The sequence below is a fragment of the Leuresthes tenuis genome, unplaced genomic scaffold (assembly GCF_036924035.1).
Source record: "Leuresthes tenuis unplaced genomic scaffold, fLeuTen1.0.hap1 SCAF_3, whole genome shotgun sequence".
Classification (NCBI taxonomy): Eukaryota; Metazoa; Chordata; class Actinopteri; order Atheriniformes; family Atherinopsidae; genus Leuresthes; species Leuresthes tenuis.
The window spans coordinates 13,357,929-13,376,259 of record NW_027325357.1 but is presented as its reverse complement, the minus strand read 5'-3'; the positions used below and the strand labels follow the sequence as shown (position 1 = coordinate 13,376,259).

General features: G+C 40.1%; 2 protein-coding genes across 2 annotated transcripts in view; both read left to right on the top strand.

Moving 5' to 3' along the window:
- The first annotated feature begins 288 nt into the window (after positions 1-288).
- On the top strand, positions 289-6,977 carry tamm41 (TAM41 mitochondrial translocator assembly and maintenance homolog). The gene is made up of 8 exons (XM_072381900.1): positions 289-655; positions 1,491-1,673; positions 1,934-2,026; positions 2,168-2,318; positions 3,053-3,198; positions 4,923-5,088; positions 5,469-5,531; positions 6,131-6,977. Exons 1-8 carry the CDS (start codon positions 518-520, stop codon positions 6,220-6,222), a joined length of 1,032 nt encoding a protein of 343 aa, XP_072238001.1. The 5' UTR covers positions 289-517; the 3' UTR covers positions 6,223-6,977.
- A 1,468-nt stretch (positions 6,978-8,445) lies between these two features.
- vgll4b (vestigial-like family member 4b) overlaps positions 8,446-18,331 on the top strand; it is a 34,941-nt gene continuing 25,055 nt past the window's right edge. The window contains exons 1-2 of the mRNA XM_072381899.1: positions 8,446-8,652; positions 11,005-11,078. Of these exons, the coding sequence (XP_072238000.1) occupies positions 11,015-11,078 (64 nt within the window). The 5' untranslated portion in view covers positions 8,446-8,652; positions 11,005-11,014. The remainder of the gene's footprint in view (positions 8,653-11,004; positions 11,079-18,331) is intronic.

Sequence of the window (18,331 nt, the reverse complement as noted above, 5' to 3'; positions counted from 1 at the left end):
CCGCCACAGGAAACGCAAACACATATTCACATACTGCATGACATCATTCCCTACTAGCTAAAATTGATAGAAAACCGCCCTCTGCTGGCTGAAGATTTAGCTATTCATATTTTATTTAACTATTTTTAATGTGACCTACATCCGTGTGTTGAAATATTCCGCATTACAAATAAAATAACCAAAATATAATTATACAGGCCGTTTAACGGTGGGTTAAGAGGTCCGAATGGCTATCTGCTATCTCCAACTCCATTTCCCATAATCCCACTGAGTCTGTGACGCATTTTTTCGTCGACGGTAGAGCACACAGCTCACCCGTCCAAACTGACCTGATGGAGAATTTCAGTCATGCAGAGTTGTCATAGTCGTGTATGGTGTTTCAAAACCACTCTGTGTGAAATGAATCTCCCAGTTTACACCACAGGTTTTTTGTTTATTTCACAAGGTGTTTAGTCGGTTATTGTAACGTTAAAGTGTCTCGTGTTGTTGCTGGATAGGTGAAGTAGCTAGTTCAAAAATGACTCTTCTGGCTTTGCACAACACCGGCGTGCTCTACAGAAGGATACTGACACAGTTTCCACAGGACATCAGTTTAGCTTTTGCCTACGGATCGGGCGTTTTTAAACAGCATGGAACCAGCCAAGGTCAAATGGAGGTAAGAGTTGCTCAGGACACAAGTACTGTTACTCTTGTTTTATACTTTTTTTGTTTGTTTGTTTATGTTTGTGTTCAGTGCTTCACATAGTGTTTCACATGCATTTTACCAGAAGCATTGGCAAATGAAAGAGTGGGCGATGTTATTGAAATAATCTGAAACAGATTTTATTATGTAATTATTGACCTTTTTTTAAAATCTCACGTAAACGAGCACTGAATCACAATAGTTTAACAGATCTCTCCTCTACTCATTTATTCCAAAGTCCTACAAAAAATAACCAAAGCGTTTAGGTGCAATCAGCTGTTCTCTACTCAGCTTTATTTATAAAAAGCTTTTCAAGTATTTGGAGTTCAACCTAGAGTGCTATACAGAACAAAAGGTGACTCATGAAGAAATTAAACTAAGTAAAAGTATATAGACGATCTGTAATAGCAGTAAAATGCTGATTACTTTCAAGGTTTCTCACAGAAGGTAATACCATCCAAAGTAGCTAAATGTTTTGATAGTGTGTCGCCAAAAACAATTACCTCAGTTGTGTACTCAGGTTTCACAAATGACTGGAGCTGGGTGTCATAAGCATATCTACATAAATTCATGCCATGCTTCCTGATGATATTGCCCAAAGAACACATATTATTTACATGTGCAACGTGAATTCTTATACTTAAACCAGTCTAAAGTAGTATTGCACAATGAAATCATGTCATGATACTATTATTCCAATGAAACGGCAAGATTGCATGCACTGCATGCAAGCATTTGTAACTGTGTCCCAGGTCGTTGTATGAGTAAATGTGATGTTTCTTGTTTTATTGACCTCCAACACATGCAGAAAAACATGCTGGACTTTGTGTTCGCGGTGGATGACCCAGTGACATGGCACACTATGAATCTGCTACAGAATCGCAAACACTACTCCATCCTCAAGCTGCTGGGCCCCACGATGATCAGCTCCATACAAAATGACCATGGGGCCTCAATATATTACAACACACTGGTGCCTGTGGATGGAAGGGTAAATCACTACATTACTGTATCACTGAATGCGTCTGAAAGTGTTTTTCTCTCTCTTCTTTCTTTTGTTGATTGTTTAAGATGATAGTGCCCGGTTGAACTGGCTCCAGTTGTTTAGCTAATGGCAGCATATACACGAATCATACTCTGTTGCGCATTTTTGGCTCCAAAAAAAGGATTATGTGATGTTTGGAATCTGTCCTTGTTATAAGTGCTTTTCACAGTTTAAAACTATTAACCACATCCTCTTCTTCCTCACAGATAATCAAATATGGCATCATTAGTACAGACTCTTTGATCGAAGACCTGATGCACTGGAAGACCTTGTATGCCGCTGGACGCCTTCACAAGCCAGTTAGTATCCTGATCCTACTTACTTGTTGAACTAACTTTTTTGTTTTCCCAGCTTTACTGCTGAAATATATACCTGATCAGTCAAGACTTCTCTGGCTTTGCCGATGCGTGTTGATATGTGCCGTATGTTTTCCCGTGCAGGTGAAAATGCTGGTGCAGAGTGAGAATGGAAAGCTCCGTGCTGCTCTGGTGGCCAATCTGAAGAGTGCTGTGACAGCCTCCTTCCTCATGCTGCCAGAGAGCTTCACGGAAGAAGACCTCTTTCTGCAGATCGCTGGTCTTTCTTATGCTGGTGAGCAGGCACAAGAAAAAAGGGAAATACCGTTTTAATCCAACCAACATCGTATTTTTAAAATGCAGGCAAATACAAGCTTATACAAACTATACAAAACTGAGCTTCTTGGACTGAAACATCCAGATAATGGGTTGGACATAAAATCACTCTTCATGGGCCCGGATACTCTAACTTTTTTAAATCTTAAAACATAAGTGTAACAGTAGCATATAAGTGTATATTAATATCACTAAAATTGTAGCTATACTTACAAGTAAGATCTCCCACAGAGAAAGTTAGAAGCAGCAGAATGTGTTGACTTTCAGAATAAATTCTCTGGAATTGCATGAGATGCAAATACAGAAAGCTCCCAACATACTGAGCTGTTATTTTTAACCATTAGATCAACCAGAGTAGTGACCTATTTTTTTTTCCTGATATATGTTTACCCAGTAATTGTTTTCATGTTAAGAATGTGCAGACAAGAGGAGAGTTCTGTGGAAGAAGGTAAAGCCACGGTGAGCTTACCAGGGAGACTTTTAATACTACCTGTGATTTAAGACAAAGACGGTATCTTGTATCGTAGAATGTTACTGTTTGGCTTATAAAAAAATCACTAAAACTATGTCGGGATAACAGATGCTACAGTAGATATGTTACATTTGACAAAAATCTGGACATCGCTGACTTTTCTTTGCTTCTTTTGAACTTTGTGTCTCTTGAATAAAAACATTTTGCCTCTGCTTCTGAAGGGGATTTTCGAATGGTGATTGGAGAAGATAAGTCCAAGGTGGCCAATATCGTCAGAGACAACATTCAATACTTCAGGATTCTCTACAGCAACATCCTACGGGACTGCCCGCAGGTGGTTTACAAACCTCAACAAGGAAAACTCGAGGTATGACATGTTAAACAGACACAAAATGCACACCTACATGTTTAGTTGACATTTGACTAACATAGTTCAACTTATGTGTTTCCTGTAGTTTGGACACATAATGTTTACTGCAGTTTTCCATGTGTAAAATGCGTATTGATCCATCTGGGCATGTATTCTTTGTAAGTTTCATGGTGTAACCTCTAACTGTTAACACCACTTCTGTTATACGAAGGAAATACTCATCACCTCCCTGGAATAACATGTTTGGTAATCAGATTGCAGTTAAGGGCAAGAAACTGTCTTTTGTTTGCGTGTGTCGCCGCTTTGCTGTGAATGTTGCCTGAAGAAGTTGTGCACCGTGAGCTTTGCATAAGGAAACTACAAGTATACCAAATCCAGTAAATATATTTACTAGATCCTTAACTTTGTGACCTCGTAAGCAAAGGTAGCGAAGCAGATTTAGAAATAACATAACAACAGGTAAATCCAAATTGATAAAAATAGACATTAGAGGCTGAGAATGTCTCTGAGATGAGGCAACACTTTAATCAGTTTAAAGCTTTTTCCTAACTTGCTGCTGACAACATTTCCTTCAGAATCCGTGTGGAATTCCACAGCTGGATCCCTACTGGCAACTAATACTTATAAAATGATCAAATGATATCATGCGGGAATACAGCAGTTTCTTTGGAAGGATTAACAAATGTGTTTGTAAGAACTGCTGTTTCACACTCTGTCGTGCTGACCTCATCACTGATTTTAAATATAGAAAAGAAATGCTACAGATCTGACATTTTCAGTAGACTGTGAAGAAAACGCATCCATTTCCACTTTTTTCCTCACATTCTGTTTACTATGTGTTTTTCCAATTGCTAGAAGGCTTCTTCGGGGGAGAATCTACTGCTGCGGAGGGGCAACTGCAGACAACATTTTGGACCTGTTGCTCTGCACATTATCTCGAAATTCTCTGGTGTTCTTGTGTGATATCAGCTTAAGTGCTCACTTTGTGTAACTTAGGAGACAGAATGCGAACATAGGGTTAGCCCCCTATATCAATTTTTCACTAATAACAGATCTCTGTACCTGGTTGTTATGCAATTAAATTCTAAGACCCATAAGACATGGTTGCTGATAGTCCTACACTCGTTCCTGTAATTTGAGTTCTTCGTAGCTTTATTCCTCGCTACACTGGAAAGCTTTTGTGCGGAACAAAAAAGCTGCAGATGTTTTTGAGTCTGCTCACCTAAGAGCACTGATAAATGCAATTTTGAACTGTAACTGATACAGTTAGATACAAAATCAGTGCCTGAGATACTATCGATACTGCAGTTTCGTAAAGTAACCCGTTAAAACACAAACCCAGAAATCTAGAATCACTAGGACGAACCCAAAATGACTTAAATTCCATCGATTGTCAGGACATCAGAGACATACTTTATTTTACTTGAAAATGGATCTGTTCTCATTAATTGTGGTCCAGAAGGAGGAGGAGAAATAATGTTTGCAATATTCCACAGGAAATCTTTGAGAAAAAAAATAGAAATGTAGTGAGTTATGATCAGAGAGGGTTGGTTCCAAGCCTGCACACATGTTAGCACTATAATTACCTCTCAGTCTGTTGATTACTCTACACTTGTGTCTGACCAGATGACAGCTGTCCATGTAAATGTTGTGCTGGTACTCAGCCGACTGGTTGGATCTTTGTTATTTATTGTTTCCATTACTTCTTTGTGTTCATGCAGGTTGACAAAAGCCCTGAAGGCCAGTTTATCCAGCTGATGGCGTTACCCCGAACTCTTCAGCAAAGGATCACAAAGCTGGTTGATCCTCCAGGAAAAAACCGGGACGTGGAGGAGATCCTGCTGCAGGTGGCCCAGGACCCCGACTGTGGGGCAGTTGTGCAACAAGGTAAATCTGAGAATAGACAAATACCCCTTTTCAACCAAAGAGATTTCATACCCAGACCTGTACTTATTAACATCTCTGCAAACACCATTAGTAAATGGAAGAGATGGATGATGGGGTGAAGAAAGGCTCAAAGGTTCAGCAACTTCTGTTTTCTGTGAATAAAAACAAAGAAATGGATGAACAATTTGACGTTTTGTATATCTACAAACAAGAAGCTCAGACTTGGGTTGATGGCAATGGATGAAGCAAATACAAAGCAAGAGGTTCAAGATGTTTTTTTGTTTTCTCAACACAAGACGCCCTTAAAAGACAGGCTGTCAGCAGTCATACAGTCGTACTTCTGAACAATTGGTCTTGAGTGTGTTATTGCTCTTTTGCAGGTATCTCATCTATTGTGAAGTCCTCCAGTATAACACAGAGTATAAAAGGCATTGCTACAGCGGGTAAGAATTCCTACACTATGTGAATGAGTTTGTGTTGATTTGGTCGTACACCTTAAGATCAGTCATAGGAATAGGAATCATTTTGGAGATGCACTTATTTGCTTTGAAGTTAGATGGAAAGAGTGAAGCCTCTAATGTTTGTAGACTAACACGAGCTACAGCCGGCAGCTCAGTTCATTAATACAGTAGAAAGGTATAGCACACCAAAAATTGTAGAAAAGGTGCTGATCACTGGGAATTAATGATGAGACTTTTAATAAAGTGTTGCACACAAGCTTATGGCCTTCCTCTGGATCAGTACTGATGTTCAGAACCTTACATCAAGGCCAAAGTGGGCTTCAAATAAAGGATGATAAAATCCACCCACAAATAACCCACCGTTTTTTTTTTTAATAATAAAAAGAAACATTCTGAAGCAGATACGAGCGGGCTTTAATATTCCAAAAGTCAGTTTATGTCACGTTTATATACATTTTTCCTTTTGATTAGAGCCAGTCTTTGGACAAAGTTGGCATCTCTAAAATGCTGTTTTAAGCTCTCCATTGTGAACATAGAAACTGTCTTAATGTTGACATGCTCTTGTTCCCCGGTCCCCTTAGGCCTGTGGAAGACGGTGTCCTACAGCTCCAAAAAACTGATGAAGATGTGGAAGGGCTGGAGGAGGAAGCCATCTGTCTCACAGATGTCCTGATTCTGTCCTGATTCTGTCCCTATCATTGTCAGCCTAACAATCCATCCCTGCATCCCTCTGGTTGCATCATCTCATGGGACTCCATGTGAACAGTTCAGAACTGTCTCTGAACTGCCCTTTGTCATTGAATTTATAATAGTTGCGGCATAAAAGATGACATTTCCAGTCAGACTGAATTGTGGCTGGTATTTAGTGGTACTGTAGATTAGCCCTTTATGGTTGGGGCCTGGAGTGATTTGTGAGACTCTGGCCAGAGGGCCACATTAAAAGCCTGTGGAATCAAAATGGCACGCTTGTTTACCTCAAGATTAATGCAGAAATGACTTTGGTGATGTGTCATAGACACATCTGTGTATTTTCCATGTACACGCTCCTACCTTGATGAAGATGGTGGTTGACATGATGTGTTTCTTTACCCTACTCTTCACTGGTGAAGCCGAATCCCCTAACCTCAGACTACTATTTAAAACTATTTAAAACCAACTCTTGACCCTCTAACAGCCTTTTTAAACTGTCAGGATCCATTATTTAATCTGTTGGACACCAAAAGGGATTGTGGACCCCATGAAATCTGTTACACGAGTCTGCACATTTTCATTTCTCGTTGTACATTTCTCACTCGTTGAATTTGTACCTCTTTTTTTTCTTCATGTTTTTCTTCATCCACTGGAGTTGTTTGATGGGAGGAGGCATTTTCTGGCTCCTTACAGCTACTTGCTGTATTCTCCATGAACTTAGTTTAATAAACTTTTTAACCTAACAGCTACGATTCTCTTTTTTTGTATGGTTTTGGAGGTTGCATGTGCTCCCTGTGTATATGTGTGTTCATTTTCAATTCGCTATCCCTTTTTGGGACACTATGACAGAGCACAGGTGTGAAATAATTGCGCCTTGGTCTCGCTGGGGTGTGTGATCTGCAGTTAAACACTTGTTAAACATCATTGTAAGTTTTTACTGTGACGTGTGAAAACATATCCCACTTGAAATGTATAATTTAAGATAGAAACAACATAGTCATACCAGAGTACCCCCTCTGGATCATGTTGTGTGGCCCAGTAAAAGTGTGTGTTAGTGTATTTCTACGCAGAGACGCCCTCTGTGACCTTTGGCTGCAGTGTTTGGACAGTGGGTTTATGTAGGCACCGGTCAATAACAACACGAAGGTGCGAGGATTATAAAGTCCAGCGATCGTCTCCTTATTCTTTGTTTTCTTTTCTGGGCCTTTACAACACACACCTTATCAAGGGCCAAGTTTGAGTTCCTACTCTCTCATTTGGTATATTACTACATTTAGTGTAGTTGCTTGGTAAAAGATTCTGAAATGACAAAGGAGGCATGGTACGTTGTCACTTTTAAAACCAAAACAAAAATCCTTAAAGTTCATTACACTGTAGTACGGTCACATGGTTGCCAGTTGTCTGATACTGTCACCATGTTTTGTCACCTCATCATGAGTCATATCTCGGTTATGCAATCGCGAGTCATCTTAAAGCAGATTCACTTATGTCTTCCAAGCCTTTGTTTTTTCCCTGCTATTGCTGATCTGCCAGTGTTGCAGCCAGCGTGTAACACACAAGGATTTTCTTTGACAGTTTGCAGTTCCACACATGGTCCCGAGTCTGCTCTTGGTGGAGGAAAATAATTTAGTGTCTTTGTTTAATGCTAAACTCTGTTTCACTTTATTTCATCAGATGAAATAAAAGAGTCTAATAGGCCGCAGTCCAGCTGCAAATTATGCCTTGAAGAAGGCTCAGCTTTGCAGAGGGAGAGGAGTGTCTGTTATGAAGCGGGTTTTTTTCACTTTAAGAGAAGGACTCTATGAAAAAAAGAATAAAGCTTTAAACATATTGATCGAGACTGGACCAGTGATAGTCGTGACAACACTTTTTATGTACAACAGTAACATGCTGCTTACACAGTCATGCTGTCATGTAAACTCATCCAATGTGTCAGTTGCTTCCTTGTACGTGTGAGTGAACTCCAGCGTGAGCTGCCTTGCTGAGAGGCACTTTCCCCACTGTTTCTGCTGATTGTTTCACCACCTCAGAGTCACTGAGTAATGCGCGCAGTGACAGCAGCCTAACCTTCAGAGCATGTGATGCAATGCTTTATTATCATAATGTATGCTGATATCATGGCTCTGGTCCTCCACCAATGAGCGCGCTTCACTTTCACCACCTGCTAGGAACTGAATTCCATCATTCCAGGCATTCCTGCTCCCTCGCTCCCTCCCTCTTCTTCCTCCTCCTCCTCCTCCTCCTCGTTTACAACCAACTTTTCCCGACAGCTCTGCTACTATTGTCTTTCCTCGTCCAGGACGGTTTCGCCGCGGCATTTGTTTTCTGCCTCTGTGGGATTGTACATTTGTTGGGATTTATTTGAACGCGGATATAATCGCATTGGAAGGATCCAAAGTGGCGCTTGAAGGAGGTATGTGCTGTTAAACACGAGGTTGTGTCTGATTGACATTTGCGTCGTGTTTATGGGATGAGAGTGCGCTCCTCTTGAGACTTGTGGCACCAATTCAGTCCACTTTCTGAGAAAGTCGGCGTGGAAATGAAGACTGCGTGGACAAGTGTTTGGTAGTAGAGCTGAAAAAGTATCCGCCTTCTCACACGGACGCGTTAGTTGAAACTTCATTCACGAAATGCGGCAAATCCTGGGGGACTCCCAGACTTTCTCACGTCAGGAAAACCTAATAACGCGGCCAAATGTTTCAGATATATCTCTGTTGTGGGCCTACTTAAACTGCGTAGGAAATGAGTGAAGGAGAGAGACCTTATCACAAAACCAAGTGCATTTCCTCCTTGCTGCCAGTTTCATTTTAGTGCAGGGTCATTGCTGTAATCCTTTCGGCACAGGGTACATCGTAAGGAACGGCTGGTAGGGACGCACTGAGTCAGCCTGATATAAATACGTTTGCCCAAGAGAAGAAATTTGGACGCACTTGCCACTAAAAGGCCTGTAATCGCTCCCAGTCTTTTCAAACAGCAGAAAGAGTTGCGTTTCTTTACCCGCACCTCTGCTGTATGGTGACAGGCGGTCTATAGTCTTTATAAAAAAAAACACTCAAGTGTTTACCGTTTACTCTGAAGTCAGTTATAATGCTTAAAACGCTCTTTTCTTGGGAGAAACAGGGAAAAACAGCGTCCTAGGAATGCAGAGGGAAGATAAGCGCGCTGAAGCCTTTTTCTTTCTCTCTCTTTTTTTTTTTAAAAGTCTTCAAATACCTTTCATAGCACAGCCAGTCTGAAGGCTCAACATTGTAGGAGAAAAATCCCAAAAATCCTAAAGCAAATTTTAGGGGAATGGTGTCAAAATACACAGAAAGGTCATAGATAATACTGCAAATTGTTGACTACTAACTTTCTCACTGCAGGGGAGGAGATGAATCACAACAGAAGTCCTGCACTCTTGCAAAAGCACTCAAGTCTTAACAGGAAAAAGCAATCGGGGATATAATCCTATTACACAATCTTTAATATTGGCAGATTTGTTCATTCTTTGAAAATAAATCACTTTCTTCTCTGGCTTCTTCACTTTTTGTCTGCAGGACTTCAATTTAGTTTATCCCTGTCATGTTCTCCTTGCATAAACCAGACCATGGGATTTTGATGATGATAATCATTGCATTTTTCCATTTGTCTTTGATATCCATCTGGAGTTGATGCTGAAGCAGCAAAACCTTAAACCACTGGATTATTTCAGAGACCCTTCAAGGTGAAATTCATCCGGATACAGGTTATCGTATGATGTTTAGAAGACTATGAAGGTTACAAAACAGGTTTTTACACTAATGTAATATTTTATCATAAGTATAATATCAACGACTATCTTAACCACATATACAGAAGTTTGAACAGCATTTGCACACATCAAACCTTTCACTTGCAGTGTACATAATGAAATAGCTATAACATCTTTAACTTATAGTAATTTACCAATATCTGACATGCTAATATTTCCCTATTTATTTAGCCTGATGTTAACTCGTGCACACATTTACTCCACGTATGCAGAGAACATCAACTCTCTCTCTGTCGTCGGATTAACACATTGCCATACTTTCACTGTGAAAGCTTGCCAGCAGAATCAGACATGAATCAGACACTTGCTCTGGTTTTATCAGTAAGCAAAAAAAACAACACTACCAAAAAACGTGCCATTTATTTTTATGTAGCAGGAAGTAAAGTCAATATTTCATCATGGCTCTGCTGATAATTATATGGGATTTAAAGTTGTTATATAATAAAATTGTTTAAATGTTTATTTTTCATACCAGGCTTGTGTGATATCGAAATATCTATATTACAAAATATATATCTATATCCATATGTCTATCTATATGTCTATTCCATATATCTGCACATATATGGAATGATATCTAAAGAATTACCTACTGATGTAAACAAATACATACATGATTGTATTGCAAGCAGTTCAGCACTAGTAAATGTCTATCTGAATCTCCAGCAAAGTAGCACTCCCCATGTGTAAGAAACGACTGTTGAAACTTAGTCTTTAAGGGATTTGGTCTCGCAGAGAGTATCTGATATTTTTACATCTGAATCAGAGAACGAAGGCAGTATTTTTATAGGAGTAGTAAATGTTTTAGATCTCTCAAAGCAGTATTCGTGACTGACTTGGAGAACAGCCTGAGACACTGAAGCAGTTTTGGACCTTTAAATGACTCGGCCTCCCTTAAACATTAACTTGGTTTTTGTGTAAAATGCAACATGGAATCAATGAGTTTGACATTTTGCCCTCTGCTCTGTCCTGTAGGCATCCAAGCATGGAGACCCCGCTGGATGTTCTGTCAAGAGCTGCATCATTTGTTCATGCCAACGAGGAAGAGAGTGAGTTTGCCCTGCTTTCTTCCTGTTGTGCTTTGTAAAGAGATTGGTATGATTAGACTTGTGCTACATATAGATGGAGTGCAGCATTTCATCCAGCCTTAACCCCCCAGTCTTTTTCTCTGCTGTAAGACAATAGGCGGCTTTGTGCTGTGCAAGCTCGCAGATATACAGGCAAATGAGACCAACTGCCATTAGCGCTACTGCACACTTGTGTTAACCTGCGTTCTTTGGAGTCAGGGTGGGGTGTTTGTCTTGTGTTTGAATTACTATCTGATGATCTCTGCCAATCTTCCTTTTGCTGCATGTCAACGATTTTCTCAGTCTGCCTGCTTGTTCTCATTCCTCTCCGGACCGACTTCTTCCGTCTTTTCCCGTCTTAAAGTCGTTGTTTGAGGACTTTTGGCTTTGGTGAAAAAAAGCCTTTCTGAGATTAAGGAGAAATGGTCAATCCTTTTCTGAGGGCTTCTGCGCAGCCAGCAGCCGTCAGAGTGAAACATACCAGGACACTTAACATTCAGTGGATGCCACTGATAGCTGATGTTTGTTGTTCAGAAAATAGGTTGTTCATTATTTTTGGTAGACTGCACTGCAGCTTTGTGTATTCAGTGGTTTGTTTTTATGTGTTATAATTGTTCTTTGGTGGAGTGGAACTTGAATACACTGTTGTGGAGAGAAAAAGCTCAGAGCGGGGGGGGGGGGGTCATTTCTATTTTTTTTTAGAAATTTAATCATGAAAAGAATTTAAAGCTCCTGAAGCAACAGGGAGCATTTTAGTTTAAATTCTAAAATGGGGTTAATTAAGACAAAACAAGCATTTTGATTTGAAGTTGACTGTTCTGTCCATTGCACACTGAGGAGTTTAGCCTCTATATGATGCATTAAGATCCTCATTTTGTCAAGAAGTTGCATAATACTTGATTAATTCAGAATACACGTAACCAAGAAAACAGACTGTAAAGAGATCCCTTGTGTATTGTGAGAGTAGGAATATTTTGAAAGAGCTTCAGCTGTAACGTCTCCCCTGCCAGCAGAAACTTCCCACAATGCTTTGGCTTAAATGAGCTGAATATCAGCTTCCTTGCACTTCTGAGTAAAATGTCCTGGGACTTCTCCGCCCCTCCTCCTCAGCTCCCCCTCTCCCCTGCAGTGTTTTTGTTGTTTTTCCTTTGCACTGATGTCACTTTTTGTCATGGGCTGTGCATGGCCTCTTTGTCCCAAGACAATGCACTCGACCTGTTTCCATAATAGTGCAGAAAAAAATTCCCCGAACATGCCAACGAGGAACCTAAGCTCGTCAACCAACCCAGCTGCTCTGCCAGACTAGCTACGACTAAGTCAACAAACCCGGTCAGCAGTCAGTTAAACCAACAAATTGTTTGTATTTCTGATAAACTTTTGTAACAACTCAGAGCAGGGAGAGGCTTTGGCCTGCCTGCACAGCAGTCGCTTAAACACAGGGCTCACAGGAGCCTGCCAGGGCCAGAGTAACAGTCAGAGCTCCAAATTAAATGCTTTGTTCCGTTTTTTTTTTCTGAACAAAATCCACACCCCTGCAGATAATCTAACTCTGTTGGAAAATTTTCAGGTCATTACACAAACGCTGTCTTGAGGAAAAAAAAAAAAGACTGTTCATGAGTAATGCATTTGTCTAAGGTCATACAGCTTGGCTCTAAGATTTAAAGTATACTACAGTATTATTCAGAAATAGAACTGTTGACCCAGGTCCAGATAGAGTATTGGAGCTCTAATAAGATGCAACTGTCAACGCCTATCAGTTTTTATTAAATTTTGTTCATTCTTTGTTGAGGACGTTAGATAAATGTGCTTGTTTTTTATTTATTGTTTGAAATATCATAGCCGTTTACCACTGAGTTTTTTTTTGCAGAGGCCAGAAAAGCTCAGTCTTCTCAGATTTTCAGCCTCACACACAATATACTGAAGCTGGTGTCTTAAATAAATAAACCCATGAACCATTCATAGTGTCAGAAACGTGCAGCAAGCGTTTCACTTGGATCAGACCTTCTAAATACAGAGGAGACGTTTCTGCCGCTCTAACCTCACAGATTTGCTTTATTCCTTCATATTATTGGAACATGTAACACAAATGGCTCTCCTGTGATCATAGAGCATCTCTGCTGGGTTAAGGTCCACACCTCTGACCGGACCGCTTCAGTCCTCGTCATTGGTAGGCATTCTTTAGTAGATAGTTGAGTGTTTAACTTCTGCTGGGTCTCAGCTGGACAGCCACACTGGTGTTATCTTGTTGGATACCTTCATAAATGTATGGGGATGATGGCCGGCTGTCGATGCAGCAAAGCAGGCCCAAATCACAATTCTTCCTCTATAATATGTCATACTTGCGATAATATTTTCATGCTGATGCTGCCTTGATTCTGTTTCTGTTGTGTGTTTTTCCCTAAGATGGCTTTTTTTCCCTCTCCAGTCGAGTTTATCTGGTGTCAACATGTTCCAGTGATGTGTTCCAGAGACTCATGAAGAGAAATGTCAGCCCCTCAAAATTTTTAATTAAGCCACGACCTATTACTCTGCAGCTGTTTTGTCCTCATTAGCTTGTGGACTTCTCTTTGGAGGTTTAAAGTAGCCACACTACTGAAGTATTAATCTTTGCATTGATGGTGCTTTTCCAGATGTGCAACTTGCCAGTTCCATAGGCACTAATGCACCTCCATACCATCGGAGATGCAGGCTTTTGAAATGAGCCTCGATAGCAATTTGGACGTTCCCTCTCCTCTTTAGTCTGGAGAACATTTTCAAATTCTAATTTGTTTGAGTACGGAAACGTTTTCCACTTTGTCTCAGTCCATTTTATATGAGCTTTGGCCCTGAGAAGATGCTGGCGTTCACATGCAGCTTTCTTTGCATGACATCTGGCACTTGGGAATGTTCCATTGTGAAGTAAATATTTGTTTATCTAATTTGCAATTCACTACACAAGTTGACAAGTTATTTAAATATTAACATATTCAATACATGCTCCTCGTAGCTTTAAAAAAACTCCTCACCATTTTTGACTGCTTTGGCTGCTTGTTTCTGGTCATTGTATTTTTGGAGGTTTCCTCATCTCCCAAGGCCCAAGCTGTTCTGCTTAGTGTCACCATATATTTATAGTAGTTCTCTTGTCTTGTGATCCCCTCTAGCTAAGGAGAAGGAGTGGTCGTCATTTTGTCAGAAGATCCCTAGTTTGATCCCCAGCCTATGTTAAAGTCTGCTTGGGAAAGATACTGACCCCAATATTGCCCCCCAGATTGTTCCTCAGTTGTAACTTACTTTGGAAAGAATATCTGCTAAAGGTAATCTATTGTAATTTTGACAAGGTTTACTTTTCCACTGGCTGGTTAAACAACAAAGCATTGAATGACCCTCAAACTGCCAGATCATGGAGATCCTGTTTTGGGGGTCAAACTTTATTCATATACTCATATATATACCATTAATGGATAGGCACAGCATAGAATTACTTTGGGATTTGATATGCTTTCCATAGGAGTCTGACAAATTCAGCCATTACAAACATAATAAATAGCGACGTCCAAACTTTCCTGCACTTTCTTTCTTTCTTTCTTTCTTTCTTACATATTGTTTCGACCAAACAAACTGAAAAAAGCAAAAACAAATGAGAAAAACAAAAATCCGTCTGTTTCACCGGGTTTAGGGTTGACAACTTGAGCTATTTTATCTGACACAGGACACACACAACAGTCAGCAAAGAGTTAAACATACATCAGTGACAAATTGCCCATATAAGCAACAGCTGTTAATATGAGACGCTAAAAAGCTTTGTAGGAGCACTCCCTCTTTGTCAGTGAGCCACCTTCCCGTTCGAGGACAAGCTGTCTGGATGCAGCACTAATCACAGGTCTTAACTCCTGACCATGGATATACGGTAATTGCACACTTACTAAAAAAAGAGTGAAGTAAACTTTGCCTTATATTTAATGGTGAATGTGGGGAAATGCTTAATACTTGTTGCGACTCGTCCATAGCAATTTTGGTGGCTACTTGGAAGATCTTGCAGCATGCTCCACCCTTCCTGGAAACAAACCTGTGTTTGAAATCAAACTGGGTTGGGTTCCGGCTCCAAGGACAGATCAACACATTGTTTGTTGCGTTGTGCCTTCCATCATGTACTCTCCACATTTTTCCTTTGAATTTAATCAGCTTTATTGTGAACTTACTGACAATGTCTATTAGCAAACTCATTATTTTGAGTCCTAGTTGTTACAGTTACAGACCATTTGTTCCACAGAGAGTCGGTAGTTTTAGGGCCCTGTGGAGGAGATGGAATATGGACCTTTTGTTTTTGACAGGAACCACAACAAAAGAAGAATTGGTGCCAAGATAAGGTGGTTGGCTGAGATCTGTGCGATGCCCTGTGTTCTAGTTTGCTGTTCTGAAATCCTGCTTTTTTGTTTATAGAATATGCCCGCACACACTCAGACAGAGACTTACAGAATCCCCTTTTCATTGTTGTAGTTTCCATGGTTTGTTCAAACACTGACAGTCTTTTCCTAAGTCTTTATGAGGGTTTGGTCCAAGGGAAGTAGTCCATTAAAACAGACCCACATACTGTTCAGTGCATTTCTTTCACTATGTGACATAGTAACAGATGGGTAGACAAAATAATGGAAACGTCTCCCAGTGTAACATCCTCATATAACTCTGTACTGGATTGTGTGATTTATTCTCCATATGGCGATTGTGTGGCTTTGACAATAAACACTATGAAAACTCTAGTCCTTGTGTTGTGAGTCCACACCAACATTTAGTTAATGAAACTTGACTCATTTCTGAACTCTTAGAGCGTAAGCTAGCTGCAAAGACGAGCTCGAGCTTGTAGACGCTCATCTGTGTACACATCAACGTTGAAAGTGGAATCGGAGACTTCGCATCGCTGCGCTTTGTCTAAGCTTATCCAGAGGTTAAGAATATACGAGGTGGGAGGTAATTTGACTGTGAGGCTTTGGATGGGATGAGTGGGGGTTTTGGGTGGGGTGCATTAGCTTCCTCAGCAAGGTGTGCCCTCCAGCCGATCCAGATTCAATGCAGCCGGTGTCACATGAAACAAGTGTCTAACAGCTGAGTCATGTACATACAGTCATACAGGTGATGAGCAGCATTTCTTCTCCTGTGTAACTCATCTTTCCTACACGGTTTGTTTGCGGCTTTGTAAGAGAAAGCCACTGAAAGTTAGGGATCAGCTAGCAGGCTTTTTCCAGTATTTGAAATCCATCTGATCAGACTAGTCTAATGTTTAATGGAGTTTCTGATTGGATTGCAAACTCACAATGACTAAAGGATCCTAGGAAGTCACATCTCCAGCCATGAGAGGGTCACATAACCCCTATAAAACTGCAAATCCTTCTTATTTGCCCCTTAAGAATTAAAGCATTAAAAAAAGCTGTAACTTTTACCACCTGATTAGAATTACAAAGTCTGTGCAGAAATTTGGAAGGTTTTCTAAACTGTAACAAAATCTAAATAATTCAACAGAAACAAGTAAGTAAATTATAAAAAAAAAAAACTATCCTCAGGCAGGTTACCTTTATTTTGGGGGTATTCCCGTCTAATTCTTTTCCAACAGCTCTGCCAGGGAGACCTTTTCACGACATTTTACCATCCTTAACTGAACTTGTAGCTTTCGCTTTTGTGTCCTTCTCCAGTGATCAGACCCCTACCATCAGTCTATCTGTTTGTTGTCATTCGTTTGACCTGCATTCATCTCTCCGTGCCCCTACAAACACTTCATTCCGTAGTTTTACTTACTTATCTGTTGACCGTTGCACACACACGCCGGCACACAAGCATTATGTCATTGTCAGTGCTTTGTTGAGAGTCACGGTTCGGCAGACGGCTATAAAACGTGAGGGGCATGAGGCCACCCTGGTCAAAAGGTCAAAGGTCAAGTGTCATATCATGGCAGTTAAAAGGTTAAATATAACTGTCCCTTGAGAGGAATTCTACTTTGTATTCATTTTTCATCTCACATTTAAACTTCTAAACACATTGTTGATCACTGTGAATTGTTAACTACGATAGGTTACACATATATGGAGTTCCAACAGTCCTATTTCTAAAATAGTTGTGTAAGGTAACTCAGTCAAGATGCAATCTTAGTGATTTACATACATAAGATGTTTTTTTCCCCCTTATTTGTAAGCGTTTATAATCTGATTAGTTAATCCTGATTACATGTCATTCCTTTCTACCCAGCACTCCCAATTTCCACGTGACAAACAAATGTGAGCTGGGCCAAGAAACAAACAAAAAAAGAAAGGAAAAAAAAAAAGATAGAGTCAACAGCAATGTGCACTTTTTTTTCCAAGAATCAATGTCCTACCTTGGCTTTCTTTAAATGTCACACTTGCTGCTCCTGTAGCAGTTCTGCTGTCTTAGCGAGGTAACCTTTTCTCAGAGCTGTGCCGACCACACATGCTTTACATTCCTCTCCTTTTGATAGCACTCACCAGAGTTACCAAGAATGAAATGAAGTGGGATTACAATGCTTCTCACGAGGAAAAAGTTAACCTTTATAGAGCAGGAAACAAATTAAGATGAGACATGGAGATTTTTCTTTTTTAATGAAGTCGGCTGATTTGACACCTGCAAGTTTTCAAAAAATGACAGTTTGCAAGCAGCAGCTTTGGACTTTTATTGCATGCATATATCTTTTGGGCTCAACTGGACACATTGAAATAAACATTTATGATGATCTAAATAGTTTTGCATCCATATTTATGCAATATCCATGCCACAGAGCTTCCTGTCTCTTGTAAGAACTGACTTCTTCAATAAATGATAAGCCGGCTGGGGTCAGTTTGCTACAAGCTAATTGTTAGCATGGCAAGAATGCCATCATAGGTCTGCCTGTCTGATGGGAGGAGGGATAATTTTCCATTACCAGAAATAGGATCTGTTTGGCCTGATGCATTTGAAATGCCGGATCATTCTTTAATTAGAAACAAAACCGACCAACCATAACATCTTTATAACAAAGTTGGACATGTTTTTTAGGATTTTCTCTTTTTCTATATGAGTGTCAACCTGCTGTTTAAGGAAGATTTGTAGATTATATATGACTTGTGTTCAAGCCCTTATACACCGAGCCGACAATTGGTCCTTGGGAACATGTGGAACATTGTGCAACATCTGGGTCTCCTGTATTTTTCTCTCTTCAGGAATTATTATTCTGATTTTTTTCAGATTCAACATGTTGAAATTCAACATGTTGAATC

Coding starts and splice junctions, on each gene's coding strand:
- tamm41 (XM_072381900.1), top strand. CDS start 518: ATGACTCTTCTGGCTTTGCACAACACCGGCGTGCTCTACAGAAGGATA. Junction 1,674..1,933: donor TGGTGCCTGTGGATGGAAGG/GTAAATCACTAC, acceptor TCTTCCTCACAG/ATAATCAAATATGGCATCAT. Junction 5,532..6,130: donor AAAAGGCATTGCTACAGCGG/GTAAGAATTCCT, acceptor CGGTCCCCTTAG/GCCTGTGGAAGACGGTGTCC.